Here is a 20,425-nt window from a genome sequence, read left to right on the forward strand (position 1 = left end):
CTTCATAAGAGATGTTTTCCATTTTAATTCACTGACCATGAAAATCAGACTTTCAAAGATTATCTATGCATTTTATTATCACCATTAAATCAAAGCATTTATACCAGCACAATGCTTCTAAATATCAGATTCTAATTCTCCTACAATTAACAATCTTCAAGAAATCTTCTTTCTTCTTAAAGAAGAATTTCTTCTTAAAGAAATCTTGTGGTAATAAAAAGGTTGTATAGTTACATTTTTGTTTTATAACAGCAGGAAAAAAAATGGTTAAGGGAAATGGTAAAACTCTCTGTTGATTGCAATAAAAATGTATAATTCAAATTTAAAAGTCCAAACCAAATCTGTCCATGAAAATCCAGGAAGTCACTGTCCCCAAATTTTCTTCCCTGGTTATAATCCATTATTCCAATTTCAGTCCCTTGCTAAGCTGGTAGGATGACACAAGATTTTGAAATGTTAAGATTTCTGTTTCACAACTTAAATAATATTATGGCCATTACTAAGGAATGCCTGAACTAAGTCAATTGCCCTTTTTTTAAACTGAAGTATAGTTGATTTACAATGTTGTGTTAATTTCTGCTGTATAGCAAAGCGACTCACTTATACAAGTATACGTATTCTTTTCTACTATGATTTATCATAGGACATCGAATATAGTTCTCTGGGCTACATAGTAGGACCTTGTTGTTTATCCATCCCACATAAAATAGCTTACATCTGCTTATCCCACACTCCAAATCCATCCCTTCCCCAGTTCCTCCCCCTTGGCAACCGCAAGTCAGCTCTCCACGTCGGTGAGTCTGTTTCTGTTTTGTGAAATAGGTTGATTTATGTCATACTTTAGATTCCACATATAAGTGATATCATACGGTATTTGTCTCTTTCTGTAAGTCAATCTCCTTTAATATTTTTTTTTAGAATCAGAGACTATTTGGGGAACATTTTAGAGACTAAAACGTACAGAAGAATAATATAAGCAACACTTTCTACCCACATACCCACCACTCAGCTGAAGAAATAAAATGTTTTAAATATTCTTGCAGCTGCATGTGCAACATTCCACGATCCCTTTTTATTCCCTCCCTACTGGTAACTATTACACTGAATTGGGGATTTATGATGTACATTTAAGCATCTATACTTTTACTAGATGTGTATGACTGGTTTCAAAGTTTCTATAAACAAAATCATACTCTATGTATCCTTCTGCCATGTGTTTATTTGCAGTATATTCCTGTTGACTGATGTTTCTATTACAGATCACATTTTGCTCTCTTCACAAATCTAGTAGTTTCTGATGGTGTAGTAGGTATTTTGGGTGATACATCATACAGCTCAGATTCTGTTATCTTCGTCTTAAGAGTATTGAGTTTTGTTCCAACAGGCATCTAAGTTATGGTCAGCTCACCTTGTTTATGTGGAGTCTCGGTTTGGGGTTTTATTAAGGTGGTGTTTAATTGGTTTTCCTCTTCATTTTAGTATCCTTCCTTAGTCCTTGGATGTGGTCTTTTTATTCGGAAGGCTTGGACCTACTGGAGTTTCAGTGGAAAGCTCAAAGTGTTTACCAAGCCCCTCTAACTTGGTGAGGTTCAAACCCCAAACTCTGTCTCTCCTCCATTGCACAGCTGCTGAAATCTTGGTTCAGCTCTAGCCTTCTAGCTCCTAATTTCTGCTGGACTCCTTTGAGTTTTATCACACCTGTACAGATGTCAGGAATCAGCCAAGAATGGAAAGGTGGCTTATATGCATATTTTGGGCTCCCTTTGTGGCTCCTTCATGTAAGGGATCTATCATTCAATTTCCAGGCACTAGTCAAATCTATTTTCCAGTAGTCATGTATGGATGTGAGAGTTGGACTATAAAGAAAGCTGAGAGCTGAAGAACTGATGCTTTTGAACTGTGGTGTTGGAGAAGACTCTTGGGAGTCCCTTGGACAGCAAGGAGATCAAACCAGTCCATCATAAAGGAAATCAGTCCTGAATATTCATTGGAAGGACTGATGCTGAAGCTGAAACTCCAATACTTTGGCCACCTGATGTGAAGAACTGACTCATTTGAAAAGACTCTGATGCTGGGAAAGATTGAAGGTGGGAGAAGAAGGGGATGGACAGAGGGTGAGATGGTTGGATGGCATCACCGACTCAATGGACATGAGTTTGAGTAAATTTTGGGAGTTGGTGATATACAGGGAGGCCTGGTATGCTACAGTCCTTGGGGTCACAAAGAGTCAGACATGACTGAACAACTGAACTGAACTGGCAGCCTCAGACTAACTCCTTCAACCATGTAAGACTACTACTACTTCAACCATGTAAGGTTTTCTTCTTGAGTTGTATCTTCCCTAAGCCTGCAGATTTGAGAGCTCCCCCAAAGGAAAAAGCATATACATGTGGATCTTATCTAATGCAGTACTCCTCATCTAAGAATCAAAAGCTCTCCAGTTTCTATTTTTAGTCACTCTTTGGTGCTTTCAAACTTTTTTAAAAGTGTTTTCCCAATGTTTATAACTGTTATCAGCAGGAAGGTCAGTGCCATAGGAGCTACTCTTTCCCAAAGAGTTGATAAGCAGATGCAAATTTTAATGGGCTCTAGTTTCCCCAATATCTTATGGTTTATGGTATTTTTAAGCCTTCTTTTAAGATAATTTTTCCTTTTCCAAGTCATAAATCCATTTTGTATATTTTATTATAAATTTTTTTCCAAATAAAATGTTTTGATCTTTAATTTACTTGGATTTTATCTTTTTGTGTGTGGGTTAAACTAGGGATTCATTTTTATTTTTACAGGCAGGTAAACAAATTTTTCCAGTATCATTCCTAAAGAGTCCATTTTTTCCCCTCTGGCTCATAAAGCATAGCCCTAAGTTGCTCAGTTGCATCCGACTCTTGCAACCCCATGGACTGTAGCCTGCCAGCCTCCCTTGTTTATGAAATTATCCAGGCAAAAATTCTGGTGTGGGTAGACATTCCCTTCTCCAGGGGATCTTCCCAGCCCAGGGATGAAATCTGGTCTCCTGCCCTCATGAAGCATATCATACCATAAATCTAGTCATATCAGCTGAGCCACCAGGGAAACCAGTCATACGCATACAAAATGATATATACCAGGCTCTGTTTTTAGTTTGTTTCTTTCAGGCTCTGTCTTCAGTCTTAGAGTTTTATTAACTGTTTCAGTTTATTGGAGGATAATCACTGTACAATGCTGTTGTTAGTTTCTGCTGTACAACATGAATCAGCTACATATATATATACATATATCCCCTCCTTCTTGGAACTCTTTCCATTCTCAACCCCCATTCCACCCATCTAGGTCACCACAGAGCACCAAGCTGAGTTCCTTGTGCTATACAGCAGGTTCCCACTGTGCTGTGTGATTAGTCACTCAGTCATGTCCAGCTCTTTGCGACCACATGAACTGCAGCACACCAGGCTCCTCTGTCCATGGGGATTCTCCAGGCAAGAATACTGGAGTGGGTTGCCATGTCCTCCTCCCGAGTTATCTATTTTACAGATGGTACTGTATATATGTCCATCCCAATCTCCCAATTTGTCTATGCTTGCACTCATACTGGGCTTCCCTGGTGGCTTAGCTGGTAAAGAATCCGCCTGCAATGCGAGAGACTCGGGTTCGACATCTGGGTTGGGAAGATCCCATGGAGAAGGGAAAGGCTACGCACTCCAGTATTCTGGCCTGGAGAATCTCATGGACTGTATAGTCCATGGGGTCGCAAAGAGTCGGAGACGACTGAGCGGCTTTCACTCCACTTCACTTCACTCACACTAATACTGTATACCTGAATTGTTACACTGCTACAGTATGCCTTATCTGGGAGAGCAAGTCCCTCCACCTCATTCTCCAAAATAGAATTGCCCATTCTAGACCCTTTATTTTTTCAAATAAATTGTAGAATCAATTTGTTGAATTTTATGAAAAGTCCTGCTGTAGAGAATTAACATCTTTAAATCAAGTCTTCTCATCCACATAACTTGGTTTATTTTTCCATTCATTCAGGTCTTATTTCATGTCTTTCTATAAAATTTTATGAATTTCCCCAATTATATTTTTATTGTATTGTACTTACATCTTTTAAAAATTCTATTTTTTTAAACCATTATCTTTTCATCCAATTTACCCCAATTTACTCTGCTTTATTAAATGAATTTCATCAAAATTATTTACTAAATCTATAAATTCTAAGATTTATTTTATAATATACAATCAAAGAATGAAAACAATAATTTAATACTCATTTAAAAATGATTTTTTTGTGTCATGGACTTACCAAATATCTTACCCTGTACACTTACCAAGAAGCTCCATGGTCTCTGCTTTCAGTGTCCATGAAATTAGAGTCCAAAAACATATCTTTGTAGATTCGACCAACGAGGCAATACATATCTGAAGCAACCTGCTCTTCATTTTGCACCAGGGGAATCATAATGTCAAGAGCTTTTGCTCTATCTCCAGGGAGGTTTCTCCTAAGGTAGAGAAAGGGAACATCACTCTCTGTATAGACTACAGAAGCAGTTTAGGCCAATCATCTTTTTAAAATGTCTGTTTAATACACTGATTCACATTAATAAGTTTGGCAGGATAAAAACAATAATTACATTTTGAAAGTCTTCTGCAACTCTTTTTTATCCTACTTCATGTCTAATCATCTAAAAAGGATTTATTTTGAGTTGGTTTTCCGCTGATGTGATGATTTGTGCTTATCCATCCACAGTTATTCCAGTTTCCCTGCGGACTCTGTGTGGGTTCAAGTTGACAGAGTGAGATTAAGAATGCAGCCTGTGGTTGTGAATGGGGCAGAGTCAAGGAATCCAAACAGGGGCAAAACCCTGATGCTATAGGTTTCAGTGGCTTTTGCTCCAAAACACTGAGCAAACTAATCCATGCTGCTGCTAAGTCGCTTCAGTCGTGTCCGACTCTGTGCGACCCCATAGACGGCAGTCCACCAGGCTCCCCCATCCCTGGGATTCTCCAGGCAAGAACACTGGAGTGGGTTGCCATTTCCTTCTCCAATGCATGAAGGTGAAAAGTGAAAGTGAAGTCTCTCAGTCGTGTCCTACTCCCAGCGACCCCATGGACTGCAGACTACCAGGCTCCTCTGTCCATAGGATTTTCCAGGCAAGAGTACTGGAGTGGAGTGCCATTGCCTTCTCCTAACTAATCCATAGACAATACCAATAAACTAACCTGAGTTGAGCAATCAATCATCTAAGGAAGCTGCTTTATATAGCTCATTTTAAAACTGGTGAGTATGTACAGACTATACATACTCAAAGATAAAAATTCTCTTAAGAGTTATTTATTGAACCTTGAAAACATTTATGCTAAGTGAAAGAAGCCAGTCACAAAAAGACTATATATTGTACAATCTCATTGCATGAAATATCCATAATAGGCAAATCTATGGAGACAGAAAGAGATCTGTGGTTGCCTAGGTCTGGATTTGGGAGGAATGGGAGAGTATCCTGCCTCCATTGGAGCAGGACAGGGTGTGGGTGGTTTTGGGAAAGGTAATATAAATACTTTAAAACTCATGGTATTGATGGTCACACAACTCTGTAAATACATTAAAATCCATTGAATCATACATTTTAAATAAAATTGTATGATGTGTGAATTATATTTCAATAAAACTGTTACATAAAAGAGTTATTTCTATTCTCAATTACTATTTTAAATCTTTCTGTCCATGAAATTCCTTTTTACATTCTGTACTAATGCTTTCAGTTTAGAATAATACTCCATACAAATACATTTATCATTTCATTCTGTTCTATTTTAGGAAAGACAGAGACAAAATATAGATAAAAGAAAATATAAAAGGCTCTTATGGACTTTCATTTTTTATTTCAAAATATAATATATTTCATTCCATCTTTCATTTCATCTTTCAAAAAGGATTTATTTGAAAACCAGTTGGAACAGATAATCTCTGGAGCTTTCATCTCTTTCTGCCAAATCTAAAGAAAAAATGTTTAATAAATGGGGAGATAAAATTGACTTTCATTATCATATTGGTAAAGGTAGCACGTTGTAGAGCTTGGGCAGATGAATAAAGGAAAGACACAGTACTGGCTGAAGAGCATGCTGACTTTTCTTTGGAGACAAAGGCAGGAGAACTAAGTGAGGGAGAATACAAGTACCAGTATCAGCTTGCTCTGGGTCTGAGCCTGTTTTATGACATAACTACGAGCCTTGAAGAAAAATTACTCAAGCACTTTAGTTTCCTCAAGGGTAAAATAATTAAGACTTCATGGCAAATGAAAAATAGAGGTGAGGCTCCCCTCTCTTTTTCTTTGTATCATTCTCTTCAACTGTAGTAATTACATACATATCCAACTCTCTACCATAGAAGAGAACAGCAAAACTAAGTTCTGGACAGTTTAGTGCTTTGGGCCTCTCTATGGCCAGAGTAGGGATGGTCTTCCACGGTGACTCTGGGTAGAAAGTGGCACTGAGGTAGGTGTCAGTCATGATGCTGACAGAAAGCACAGAGGCAGGACTGGGAGCAGCATTGTTAGTCCTGATCCTAGAAAACTCATGGACGCATGACCTAAAATGTGGTCCACAGAGTTTTGATTATATTAATAATTAGGTATATTCAGAACAATCTCAGTGAACATCTTCTCTGATTAGGAATATGTTCCCCTAGATATAACTATCCCTACTCTAGTTAGTTTTTGTGTAAATAACCACTTGGCATTCAATCTATTTAAAGACAATATCACATCCATGTAATTCTAAAAATCCCCAAAATATATATAAATAGAAAATACAAACTTTGACAGAGAAGCAAAAGAATTTTAAGAATTCAGATATATAAACATTGAGGGTACTTCTTTTACTCGCGAAAAGTGAGACAAAATCAGAATGCATGCTTCCTATATTTTATATGGTTGAAGTAGAAATATTAACAATACCTTATAATAGGAGTGGTTGCAAGGCTACATGAAAAACATATCATGGAAAGAAGATGCAGGTTAAAAAGTAATACGTTAGGCACATTGTGGGGGGGGGTGCACTTTTTCTTCTTACCTATTCAGTGCAAAGGCATAATGAAACTTCACATGGTGATGGGAGGCCAAATCAAACGTTGGAAGCTTTTCTAAAGTCTCTACCAGCTTCACAATAGAATCATAGTCCTTTCAAACAGGAGAAGAATAACATAGAATTAAATCTTTGGGAGAAAGTCTTGACAATGAAATGCCTTTGAACAACCAGATGCCTGAAACTAAGAAGAGTATTAAGAAGGAACTAGTACCTTAAAGAATCTAGAACCAAGAAGAAACTGTTTGTTCATTTGCTTGCCTGAATAAGGGTTTTCGATTATATAGATAAAACACTGGAAATACTGAATTACCATCTCTGACCTACAAAACAATGAACTCTCTAGCATGGTAATACTACATTTTCTCAGTACAGGTGGTTTACTGCTCCCTGGAGCTAGATTCCCAGTATACAGGGTGTTGTCAATTACTTTCAGGGAGATAATTTCCAAGATATCAAGAACATGGAGGAACCGATAGAACTTCTATTATAAGTAACAAAAATATTTGGTTTCAACATAAGAAGGCTCTCCAGTTATGGGATCTTAAGTGCCACACGTCTCCATGTATGTGAATCTCTGTTATCCACATGAAACTTTACTCGAGCCTGAATGGGTAGGAATAGGAAACCACAAGTCACTTAAATTTTACTGTAAAAATCCAACAGCATATCCCCAACTCAGAGATTTAATTATTCTTGTATGTGTTGTGTTAAGCTGCTTCAGTCATGTCCAACTCTTTGCTACCCTATGGACTATAGACCGCCAGGCTCCTCTGTCAATGGGATTCTCCAGGCAAGAATCCTGGAGTGAATTGCCATTTCCTCCTCCAGGGAATCTTCCCGACCCAGGGATAGAACCCAAGTCTCTTATGTCTCCTGCACTGGCAGGTGGGTTTTCTACCATTAGCCCCATGATTCTTCTTAGTGTAATTTAAAAATTTTAAGACATCCCAATAAAATAATATGGCATATCTGCATTTTACATTACTTATTTTTAAAGTTATTTTTATAATTAATCAATTGTACATTTCTCGCTTCTGGCTAGTTAGATCCAGCACTATCAAATTCCAAGCAACACAATTCCAGGAGTAAGAGATATATTTGGAAAGCTCTAAAAATGTCTGTTTTTTGCGAAAACAAAGATTTCACTTAGTGACAGGCAGGTGTGCCTGAGCCTAGCAGAATACAACAGCTGTCTGTGGATTAGCCATGCATGCAAATTTTTCTTTATGTTCTTTTGGAGGAAGAAGGCAGCCCTTTACTGTATAAGTCTTTCATAATCACTGATGGTTAACTTATATGAGTCTGTTTCATTTATCATAAAATCTCTGGATGGAAAGCTTAGGAGAGTCAATAAAAAATTACATGTAGTAACATGAGTGACTTAGTAGCTAACTGGAACTGGATATTAACACTCCCTTATTCCTCCAACATGATACATAACCAAGACTTGATTTTGAGCATCTTCTCACCTGGATATCTCTATATGAAAGTAACAGATTTATGACAATATCTGCTGTCAAGACTTCAATATTATCCACTCGCTGTCGAATTCTTGCCAATTCAGCTGCCAATTCTTTGCCAGTATATAAGTTACGAGCTTTCCTGATATCGTTGAGTATAGACTCCCGGAAATACTGGCTGGTGGAAAAACACACATTTTTAAGAGTCGATACTAGAAAGTATTTCAATGAGAAGCAATAAGGAAATGAATGACACCTGCAGCATTCATACCTTTCAGATCATTAAGATGTACAGAATGAACACCTCATCTAGCTGGTATTATTAAAAAACTGGGGCATCCTAATATTTTACACTCTGCCTTGCTCCAGGAAGAATTAAAGGTAAAGATATTCCATGTTAATGAGTTGTCCAAGACCCTGCAGTATTCCAGTTAAAATGCTAAAACTTTATTTTTCATTTTACTGTCTTGAGTAGAAATTGTTCTAAATAAATTAGATATGCCCACAATTTGAACATAATATAACATGTACCTTCTGATCCAGCATCATCATTTATCAGCATAAATGACTGCCCTTAACTAAAATATAATAGTGCTTTCAACAATTTTTAGAGAGTTCTTGTCCTTACACTAAAAGTCCCTGGACATTTATTCAGATAATGTTTCTGTACTTACATGGAATATATTTTTAGCTCTACCATTACTATAACACAGTTAACAGTCTTTCTTTTTTCTGATTTCAAGTTGTTCTCCTCTGAATAAAGTGGACAAAATTCAAAAGGTAGACTAAGGTGCATCTATTTTATCCACTTAAAGGATATTATATATATATTTTCCTGGTTCTTGACTGAGTATTATATGTAAGAAACATCTGATAAGGTGCACAAATACAGCAAGTCCCCTACATACGAATGAGTTCTGTTACAAGAGCGTGTTCGTAAGTTCAATTTGTTCATTAAGTCCAACAAAGTTAGCCTAGGTACCCAACTAACACAATCGGTTGTATAGTACTGTACTTTAATAGATTTATGATACTTTCCACACAAATAATATGTAAAAAAAAACACAAAAAATAAGAAAACATTTTTAACCTTACAGTACAGTACATTAGTATAGTACAAGAGCTGGCATACAGAGACTGGCATCAAGTAAAGAGGTAAGAAGAGTTACTGACTGGAGGAGAGAGAGAGGTGGGAGATGGTAGAGCTGAAGGATTGTCAGCAGAGGAAATGGAGAGCAAGCTGCAAGGGACAACGTACGCCACGTGTGTAAACCAACCTATGCTGGACTGGACATACGGACACACGTTCACATCTTTGAAAGTTCACAACTTGCAGGTTCGGATGTAGGGGACTTACATCAACTAAGTACACGAACACTCCACTATCACTACCAAACGGCATTATTAAACTTTACCTGGAACTTGCTTGTGCCACCTTCAAAAGCTGAATGAAACGATCCACGAGAGGTAAGCAGATGGGTCCCAGAAGCAGCTCAAAGTTTGGCTGCATGAGCTCAGTCAAGCCCTTCATGAAGCTGCTGTCACAGCAGTAGACCTTGCTGTGCGGCGTTATCATGTAAGGGATAAACGTGTAGTTTCCAGTGCACATCTGCGGAGAGAGGAGGACAGGGGTGGCGAGCCGCCCTGCTGACCCCGCCCTAACGTCACCCCAGATCTGACTTTTAAATAATAAGCCTAAATGTGAAAGGAAATTTTAAAAAAAACTTCATTTCCTACTTATGATCTGTGAAAATTTCCTCCAATTTCTTGAATTGTTTACTTCAAGTAATTCAGACTTACACATGATAAAAAAAAATACGGCATGGCACAGTTTCTATCAATCCCTTAAATATTTATTCACCATTCCCTTGGCTACAGCACTATGATATATGCTGTAGGTGAAGCAAGGCAGTTTAAAACACAGCCCTCAGCCTTCAGAAAACTTGTCAGAGACACAGCATAAATACATGGAAATGGTAAGAGCTAACATTTTAGGGCTGCCCACGTGACACCAAAGTGTGAGTGATGCCAGAATAAGCTGATCCCGTCCAGGCTGCTCAATCACAGTCATGGCTTTGTTAACATCTCAGTTACTAAATCTAGAGACCCTACATATTAAAAAGCAGAGACGTCACTTGGCCAACAAAGGTCCATATAGTCAAAGCTATGGTTTTTCCAGTAGTCATGTACCAATGTGAGAGTTGGACTATAGAAGAAGGCTGAGAGCCAAAGAATTGATGCTTTCGAACTGTGGTGCTGAAGAAGACTCAGGAGTCCCATGGACAGGAAGGAGATCAAACCAGTCAATCCTAAAGGATATCAACCCTGAATATTCATTGGAAGGAATGAAGCTGAAGCTCCTATCCTTTGGCCACCTGATGCGAAGAGCCAACTCATTGGAAAAGACCCTGATTCTGGGAAAGATTAAAGGCAGGAGGAAAAGGGGGTGACAGAGGATGAGATGGTTGGATGGTATCATCGACTCAATGGAGATGAGTTTGAGCAAACTCTGGGAGATAGTGAAGGACAGGGAAGCCTGGCATGCTGCAGTCCATGAGGCCAAAAGAGTTAGATACAAACTTGCAGCTGAACAAGAGACCCTGAAGTTATCTTTGATGCTTCCATTTCTTCCACCTTCCACAAACTACCAACGTGCTGTCTATTCCACCTCCAAGATATATCTATTTGTTCACTTCACTCCATCTTCTCTGCTAGCACTGCAGACCATGCCACCAACATCCTGGCCTGAGCCACTGTAATTGGCTTTTACCTGGGCTCCCTGCTTCTCCTCTTACCTATCAATCTGTTTTTTACCCAGCTGTCAAAAGGCTCTTTCAATAACATATATCAGATGACTTCTCTCAGCTGCTCAAGTCCCCTTCCTTACTCCTGGGATGAAGATAAAATAGATCACTGTCACCTACAAGGGCTTAACTATCCAAACCCTGCCTCTCTCTCTAGCCTCAGCCTGTACCACTCTCCACTCACTCAGCATGACCTTCTGTCTGTTCCTGATGATGCCAAGTGAGGGTGCACCAGTGCAAACACAAGTGGAACTGGGAAGAATAAAGGAGATGTTGGACTGGATGCCCCTGAGGAAGCGAGCCTGACTGGAGCTTAGGGCTCAGGGAAGGGAAGTGAATACAAAATTAAGGATTTCAATCTCTGTTCACGGCAGTGGGAAATCTGGAAGGATTCAGAGCAGGAAAGAAAACATAACTAAAGCTGTGCATTTTGACAGTCCAGGCAGAAAACAGAATGCACTGAAAGAGAAAGAAATGAGATTTAAGGAAATTAGGTGGGAAGCCACAAAGCAAGACCAGATCACAAGAGTGGATGCATGAACTTGACGTTAAGAAGAAAGAATCATCGAGACCAGCCAACTGGTTACAGATATTGAAAGAGAGGAAGAAGAAGGCATTGAAGGCCACTCCATAGTCATAAATGGGGTTCCTTAAAGGAGAATGGGATCCTTAACAAAAATCAAGAATTCAGAAGCAGAACTAGACTTAATTATTAATATTTATGAACAAATTACCTTTGGGGGCATTTGTTATATATTAGGTAATGAATCATAAACAGGGCCTGACTTCTAGTTAAAATGTGAGATGAACTTTAAGAGGGTGAGATCTGATTTGGTGAGTAGGGTGACATGGACACTTCTGAAAGGTTGGGATTTAAGGGGAACAGTACTTCTAAAGTGATAACGTCCACGAGTTCCAAGCCAAAGTGCAGACCTGGAAATTATTTGGTATGGCTGAGTCTGAGGAAATGAGAGAGACCTCTAAGAGAAAAAGCCAGAGAGAAAGAAAAAAAGCAGAGGGCTGAAAACTAGAATGAGATGCGGAGAACACTCTATTTATCACTCTTCTAGGGAGTTCCAGGAGCCCCAGTTACATGTTCCATGTCAGCGGAATGGAGAACAATGAATGCATTGCTTCTCTTATCCTTTGAACTAAATGAACGAGAGTAAACATTTATTCATTATGTGCAGGTGCCAAGGAATGAATTTCGGTCATATGTTTACAACAGCCCACTAACGGAAGGGATCTTGTCTCGTCTCCATTGTACAGGTAAGGATTCAGGGAAGGCTTGGCAAGGTCACACAGCTGGGCTAAGATGTGTCTAGGATGCCAGTCCACGGACTCCTTTTCCAGAGGGCCTGCCATTATTGCCAGGGGGCTGAGCACCCTCCCGAGTGTCCTTGACTTGCTGGCACACCATCTCTTTGCTTCAGGCCACCTTGCATGGACCCCTGCATGAGCCAACTTACTGCCTCGTAGCAAACAGCTAAGAAGTACCAAATGTCCTTACAGCCCCCCTTGATTATTTATGAACACGTTATTCTCTGAGGCACTTGTATCTCAGGTAATGAAGCAGAAACTGGACCAGACTTCTAGTTAAAGTATGAGAAGAACCTCTAAAGGTTGCAATTTGATTTTTAAATCAAGCACATTAAGGTGTTCCTTTCACAAGTTCTCCTTCATGGAACAGTAATTGGAAGACTAGTCAGGAAGAGTAAAAATAAACATACCCTGCTTCTAAAATGTTACCAAGATTCCACAGCAGGTTCACCAAACTAATCCTTTTACCCAAGCCACTGTCTAAGCAGAAAAGAAAGGCAAGCATATCAAGAGATGGCTTTTCAAATCTTCTAGAGCTTAAACTTTTGAGTGAGTTGTAAAAGAGCAACAGAATCAAATACTGCTATTTTTGAAAATCATTTTGACTCAAAACTACCAAAGAGAAGGCTCAAAATCTTCTAAGTCACAAAGTAAGGACAAACAGGTGAGAAGCCAATAAACCAGAAAAGCGCTATTGGAATTTTGGAATATTATTCCTCTACTGCTGGATAAAGTTCTGTACCTTCAGAAGCCTTAATATCATGTGTACTTGTGTATAAGATAAGAACTAGAACACATTATTACTGAAAGACTGGGCATTGAGAAATAACATATCTGTATAAAACATTCTCAGAGAGGAAGAGTATCAGATGTCTCAGTGTGTATTGAGCAGTAGGTGGGTAAAGAGAGAAAGATGAGAGTCATGCAAATAGCAGAGAAAATCGGATTCCAACTATCTTCAAACCCCATGGGATGAGGTTTCAGAATCCTTGAAGGTATTCAGCATGCTGAAGCTTTCCCAAGTTCCTGGTCTCAATGTACTTTTTGGAATCTCTTCTCTAAGGCAGTACTGTTTTTCAATGTCCCATTGTTGGTGACCAAAAAAAAAAAAAATGGGGGGAGAAATAAGCAGCAAGATGCACTTCTGGGCCTGAGCTAAGAGCCAACCCAGCAAGCCTGCAGTGGGGAGAAAGAATGTGGGGAGTGGCTGTGGATGGTGTGTTTTTTAAAAGGATACCAACTATTGAAAAAATCACCTTTTCAAAATGATGAACACTAATAATATGGGAACATTTATTTCCGAAGCTGGCTCACATAAAGTTTAGAAATACTATTACGGCAATTTCTATTTACAGATTGCTGCCAATCTTGAGTTTGAAATACCTAATAATCCAAAGCAAATAAAAAAGACTGTGATCAAGAACAGACACTTTAGGTGCAACAATTGTATTTTATTAATAAGATACTAATTCTAAAACAATTAAACCTGCTTCTTGAAGGAGAAAGACCACCTTTCCTTAAATTTCAAAACAATGAGGCATGGTCATAAAATAACAAGACTGGTCTCTTCAGCCCATACTTGTTTTCATGGTTATAAAAACACACAGCTCAAAATCTAGACGAATTCTCTCTGATTATCTCTACTGCTTTTGTTTTAAAAATAAAAATGCCAACTCTGTGTTTCAATTTTTAAAAGTTACATAAAGGTGAACATAAGTATGTGTGGAGCATGAATTAAGCTTCTGGAAAGATATGCCCTCAGCCGCCAAACATATTGAAATGTATGCCCAAAATACTGAACTTTTGAGAGGGACTTAGCACTGGAAACACAGCAGCGTACTTGAGTCAATAGATGACTTGTTCATAATGTGTAATATTGGGTCAACTTACAAACCTGCTTCCCCACGTGTCCAAACTATCACTGGGCATGATCAGTTCTTCTCTGCCATTCAGGTAAATGCTACCTCCTCTGAAAAACCTTCCACGACCACTTGAGGGATAGGCTACCCACTCTTTGAGACATTGCCTTACATTAATTTGTAATCTGTTTGTTTGCTTAATTGCTTGCCCATCCCCCCAGCAACACTCTGGCATGCCTCAGTTGTCTCCTGGGACAATTATGAATGAGCTGTCTCCACTTTCAGCCTTCATAGTGAGTGTCTTGCAGCACCAAACCCAAAACCTGGCACACAGTTCATGTTCCATCAATATTTGCTTCATAAAATCTGTTACACTGAGTTGATGCGTGAAGCAATCCTTGTTCTTTTCCTGCTGAGATGTGAAGGATAAGTTTATCACGGCAACATTATTCATGCTGCAATGAGTCCCTGACCTGAACTCTTAAATTTCTTCAATCTTAATTTCTTCAATTTCTGATCTAAGGGAAATTTACCCATCGTACTTTTAATCTTATCATCATAAATGGAATCATGTACAGATTTTTATGCAGTATGTTATTTCCACTCTACGTTTCAGAAATACATTAAGGTTTTAAATACTGGCTTACTTTCCAAAATGAAAACACAACCATTGACATAACCATGCTAATTCCAAAATATAATTATTCTTCATGCATTTAAAACTTCTTAAATTTATCTTTATCACTCTTTAATTTTTAATTCTCTGTGGAGGGTAAGAACTTTGTAGTGTGCTTTCAAAGGTCTTAAAGTGTGGTCCTTAAGACTTAGGAACTTAAGTCGATCTCAATGTAAAGACAGAGATATGTAGACATATTTCCATATGTGTGTGTATGTATATATATGTATTGACACATTTATAATTTATATATATAGTATACATATAGATATATAGTATATTTATACATAGAGATATCTGTATACCTGTATATATAGATATGCACATACACATACATATGTGTGTGTATCAGTGCATTTATATATATATGTTGCTTTAGTAACACTCATAATTATACAAAATTGAATATACTATGTAGTTTTTGTTCTAAATATAATTATATATAGAAAAAAAAACAGGCATCAGTGTCATCTCCCACTAGTATAAATAAGTTTCACTACAAAGGGATACTTAAGTAAAATAGCCATATTTATATTGATGTGTCAGAAGCTTTAAAAGGAAGATACAGAAATTAATAATTTGTGGAAATAGAAAATATACCAGCAATTAGCTGATAAAAAAGAAAAGATAAAGACGTTTATGGAAGGATTAATTAAGTAAAATACTCACAGTATTCTTCTGGCAAATGATCTCCTGAAAAAAGAGAAAAGAGAAGAGTAAAGCAAAAGTTAATACAAAATTAATTAATTAAACTAATTAACTGAAATATTCTATGTGGTAAAATTTATATTAACAATTTTATTATTTATCACTAGCAATCAGGGAAGGCAATGGCACCCCACTCCAGTACTCTGGAAAATCCCATGGATGGAGGAGCCTCGTAGGCTGCAGTCCATGGGGTCGCTAAGAGTCGGATACAACTGAGCGACTTCACTTTCACTTTTCACTTTCACTTTTCACTTTCATGCATTGGAGAAGGAAATGGCAACCCACTCCAGTGTTCTTTGCCTGGAGAATCCCAGGGACGGGGGAGCCTGGTGGGCTGCCGTCTATGGGGTCGCACAGAGTCGGACACGACTGAAGTGACTTAGCAGCAATTAGAAATTCAGAATGTGAAGAATAAAAGGTATCAACTAAATTCCTGCATCTGAGTTTACAGTCTGATGAAGGGGACTGCTGCTGCTGCTAGGTCGCTTTAGTCGTGTCCGACTCTGGGTGACCCCACAGACAGCAGCCCATCAGATTTCCCCGCCCCTGGGATTCTCCAGGCAAGAACACTGGAGTGGGTTGCCATTTCCTTCTCCAATGCATGAAAGTGAAAAGTGAAAGTGAAGTTGCTCAGTCGCGTACAACTCTCAATGGCCCCGTGGACTGCAGCCTACCAGGCTCCTCCATCCATGGATTGTCCAGGCAAGAGTACTGGAGTGGGGTGCCATTGCCTTCTCCAGATGAAGGGGACAGGAGTACACAAAAGTATCAACTATGGTTTTAGTAAAACAGCATAAACATGAAAAATCCAAAACCCGAATCTGAAAACCATTTCTGCAGAGTATGTATGTGCAGAATTATCTTATCAGCTACAATCTTTGGGGAAAGAGATTAAAATGAGTTAGCTTTCTCAAAGCACAATCTCAATCATGCCCTGAGAAGGAACCTAGCAGCATGCTTGGAGTAAAACTAGAAATAAAGGGTACTGGCTACTGATCGGGGGGCAAAGTCATATGTAGACAATAAGGACATCTGACAATAACTAGTCATAAATGTTATGTATTGTTCCGTAAGAAGTGAAATATGACAAATACATTGCAGGTTGTGCCCCTATCTTCTAGATTATGAGAAATAAATGCCATCATGGGAATAATGTGGCTGTATCATACCTGGCACATAGAAAGCTCTCGATAAAGCCAGCTATTATTATTCCTAGACTTCAAGATGACTAGAGACATGGAAGAGACAATCTAGAAGAGTCTGTGGAATAAAAGCTTCACTGAGGTTGGGGAACCATGATTTAGAAAAGGGAAATGGGACTGTGTTTTAGAAAAGATGGCATGTGTGTTGCCAGGGAAACAGGAAATGTGAGGCATTTTTGGAGTCTACAGCATGGTCCATCTGGCTAAGACCAGAAGCAGAACCAACCCAGGCGAGGTAAGAGAGGAGCAGAGGAGTGATGCTGGCTGTCATTCATCCCAGGAGACTGGCTGTTATTCATCCCAGGATCGACGTGGGGAACCTAGGAGGGCTTTAGCTTGGAGCAGTAGGTAAGATTTCTGAATGATTAAGGGTAACAGATGAGTAAACAAAAAGAGGAAAGGACTGTGCAGGGTAACTGTGAGACCCATAAAGATGTATATAAAATACTAAAAGAGACCGTTCAATACTCACAATCTTGCTGGCGAAAAAAAGAACACATACACATGTAAAAAGAAACATTATAAGCCTGGTCACACAATCATGTATGCAACCTGTCCTACATCCAAAGAGCGATACAACAGTAAGAGCTGGGGTTTCTGGGGAAAAGAAGATGTCCCTAGGGACTGAAAAAGGCTGAAGATCAGCAGAGAAGGTGGAATTCAAGAGGACAGTCACATCTTCCAAAGACAAAGCAGGGAGGTAGGAATCCAGGCTAGGGAACTAGGAATGCAAAGGCCCGTTTAGGAAACAATAAATATTATTCCTGGGGCTAAAGAAGACAGCTCATTTTGAGAAGTATAGAAGAGAGAAATAAAAGGGTTTCCTTTTATTATTGAAAAGATCTTGAATTCAATCATTAGGCTAAAACAGAAAGTTCATTTTGGCACATACTGATAGTAATAGAAAGTTATTTGGGGCCTAATTGAATAAAGCCTTGAATGCCAAAATAAAGTACTCTGTTGTGTGGGCACCTGGGCATATGAGAGTAAAAGTGTTGTTTAAGGTGAGTGACAGACATATAAAAGTCTCTGCACACACTGGGACATTGTTTGTAAAAGCAAAGTTTGGGAACAACACAAATGTTCTATCAACTAGAAACTGGCCGACTAAACTATGGTTCCTCGACACGATGGAATACAATGCAGCTGAACAAAAGACAAGAAAGTTCTCTATATGGAAAGATCTCCAAGATACACTGCCTAGTGAACAAAAGGAAAGTACAGAATGATTGCTGCCCTTTGTTTCTACTTATGTGTATAAAAGGGAGAAAAATAAAATCCTAATTTGTCTGCTTCTAAAATCTCTCTGGAAGGATATACAAGAAACCAATAACAGTGGCTGCCAATGAGAGGGGATCCGACTGCCTGGAGGACAAGGATGAGAGGATGACTTTTCAATAATATATCTTTTTGCACTTATAAATGTTTATATTGGGTGAATGCATTACCCAAGAAAGACAAGTAATTAAAAGGTAAACCTTGTAAAAGTTTTAAAAATATGAATTACCATGGTGGTATTTAGTATTGGGTGGGAAAAAGCATTCAGGTAGTTATTGCCAAAGTCGAGGAATGTCTGGACTCTGGACTTGGACAATGGTAGTGCCCTGGGGGATGGAAATCAAGAGACGGATGAGTGATGATGTAGAGGAAAGCTGAAAGTGTCTTTTCCCACAATGTTTCACAGGTAGTTAATGCATCTCTCCACCTTCTCTGCTATACGCGCGTGCGTGTGCGCACACACACACACACACACACACACACACGTTCATGAAAAACACAAAGCCAGGATAGTCTAGCTATCCTGGCTCAGACAGTCACAAAGCCAGGAATATAGTATGCAGAGTTTTCCGAACTTGATTTATGGAGCATCTCTCCAGAGTAGCAAACCACACTCTTTCCTAGATCAGCATAGCCTTCTCTCATCCCTCTATGCAAAAAGAAAGAAAAACAACACTCTTCTCTTAATCCTGTACCACACAGCATCCTCTGCATACTGCATAGGAAACCCTCTTCTCTCTTGACTGCCTTCAATGACACCTAACCCCCTAACAGAAGCAGCTGATGTCCTTATTTTTGCCCTCATGACTCCTCATACTGACCTCTATGACTGCACTGGATGTACCACACTGCAATTACCGCTTCATACACTTCTCCCAGTCCTACATCATGAGTTCCTGGGGTGCAAGAGCCATGTTTAGTTCATATTTGTATCCCCACTGATTGCCTAGCAGATTGCAGGGCATATAGTTGGTGCTCAATAAAAGAATGAATACATTAACTAGTTTGTGAATGTAAAAAATACTGGACTCTGAATTAGGATAGATAGGTGTTAAGTCTTGGCTCTGCTCCTGACTGGCTGTGTGTCATCTCACCTCTCTCTAATGTAACACACTAAGAACTGGATAGAGGGATCGTTGGCCCCTTCCGGCGCTATATCCTATCACTTACTTTTGGCAAAGGCCTATCTAAGTCAGCATCATTCTTGTGCCACTGGAAGGAGCGATGTCCTTATGCCCAGCACAGGAGTTACTTGACCATGATTTCTGTTTGGTGCATCAGGCACAGAGATGGAGGTGGTGATGAAGGGAGCTGTGATGAGGGCTGAATGAGCTGAAGGCTCCCATCTGGTTGTCGCCAAAGGAAATAACCACAGTGGTTACTGGCCTACAGCCAGTACGTTATGTCCTCCTGAAGAATTGCTTATTGAAGTAATAACTCTCTTACATGTCTTCTTTGCTTCCATTTCAGGTAATGCATGCATCATAAAAAATTCTAAAACTATATTCAATCAACCTTATAGCCGTCCTACTGAATTCTTATTAACTGCTTGCTCATTTTTATAGAAGCTAAACGGGTACAAATGGTTCTCTTAAAGAAGAATTTACTCACAGCTTACAAAAGGAGGTATCAACTTTAAAGAAAGAAAGGTACTATTTGTGCATTTTAACTCAGTACAAATAAATAGCAAACAAGACCTGAAAACATATCTAACTACTGAGGTGGAATAGTGAATGTTTGCATGTGTGTGTGCTCAGTTGCTTCAGTCGTGTCCAACTTTTTGTGATCCCATGGACTATAGCCCACCAGGCCCCTCTTCCGTGGGATTCTCCAGACAAGAATATGGGAGTGGGTTGCCAGATCCTCCTCCAGGGGATCTTCCTGACCCAGGGATCAAACTCTCATCTCCTGCATCTCCTGCACTACAGGTGGATTCTTTACTGCTGAGCCACCGGGGAAGCCCCAGTGAATATTTAATTTGTGCTAAATCCATTGAAGAGGAATAAAAAGGAGGAAGGGGAATAAATTTAACAGGCAACTGCAATACTTCACATCA

At 39.1% G+C, this 20,425-nt stretch overlaps 1 protein-coding gene across 1 annotated transcript in view; it reads right to left on the reverse strand.

Annotated features, from left to right (window-relative positions):
- Positions 1-20,425, reverse strand: part of MAP3K5 (mitogen-activated protein kinase kinase kinase 5) — a 229,254-nt gene that overhangs the window by 127,328 nt on the left and 81,501 nt on the right. Inside the window, 5 exon segments of the mRNA XM_005899101.3 lie at positions 4,308-4,478; positions 7,048-7,154; positions 8,532-8,700; positions 9,938-10,131; positions 15,851-15,874. Coding sequence (XP_005899163.3) covers positions 4,308-4,478; positions 7,048-7,154; positions 8,532-8,700; positions 9,938-10,131; positions 15,851-15,874 — 665 coding nt within the window.

Source organism: Bos mutus, chromosome 9 (genome assembly GCF_027580195.1).
Source record: "Bos mutus isolate GX-2022 chromosome 9, NWIPB_WYAK_1.1, whole genome shotgun sequence".
In the NCBI taxonomy this organism is placed as follows: Eukaryota; Metazoa; Chordata; class Mammalia; order Artiodactyla; family Bovidae; genus Bos; species Bos mutus.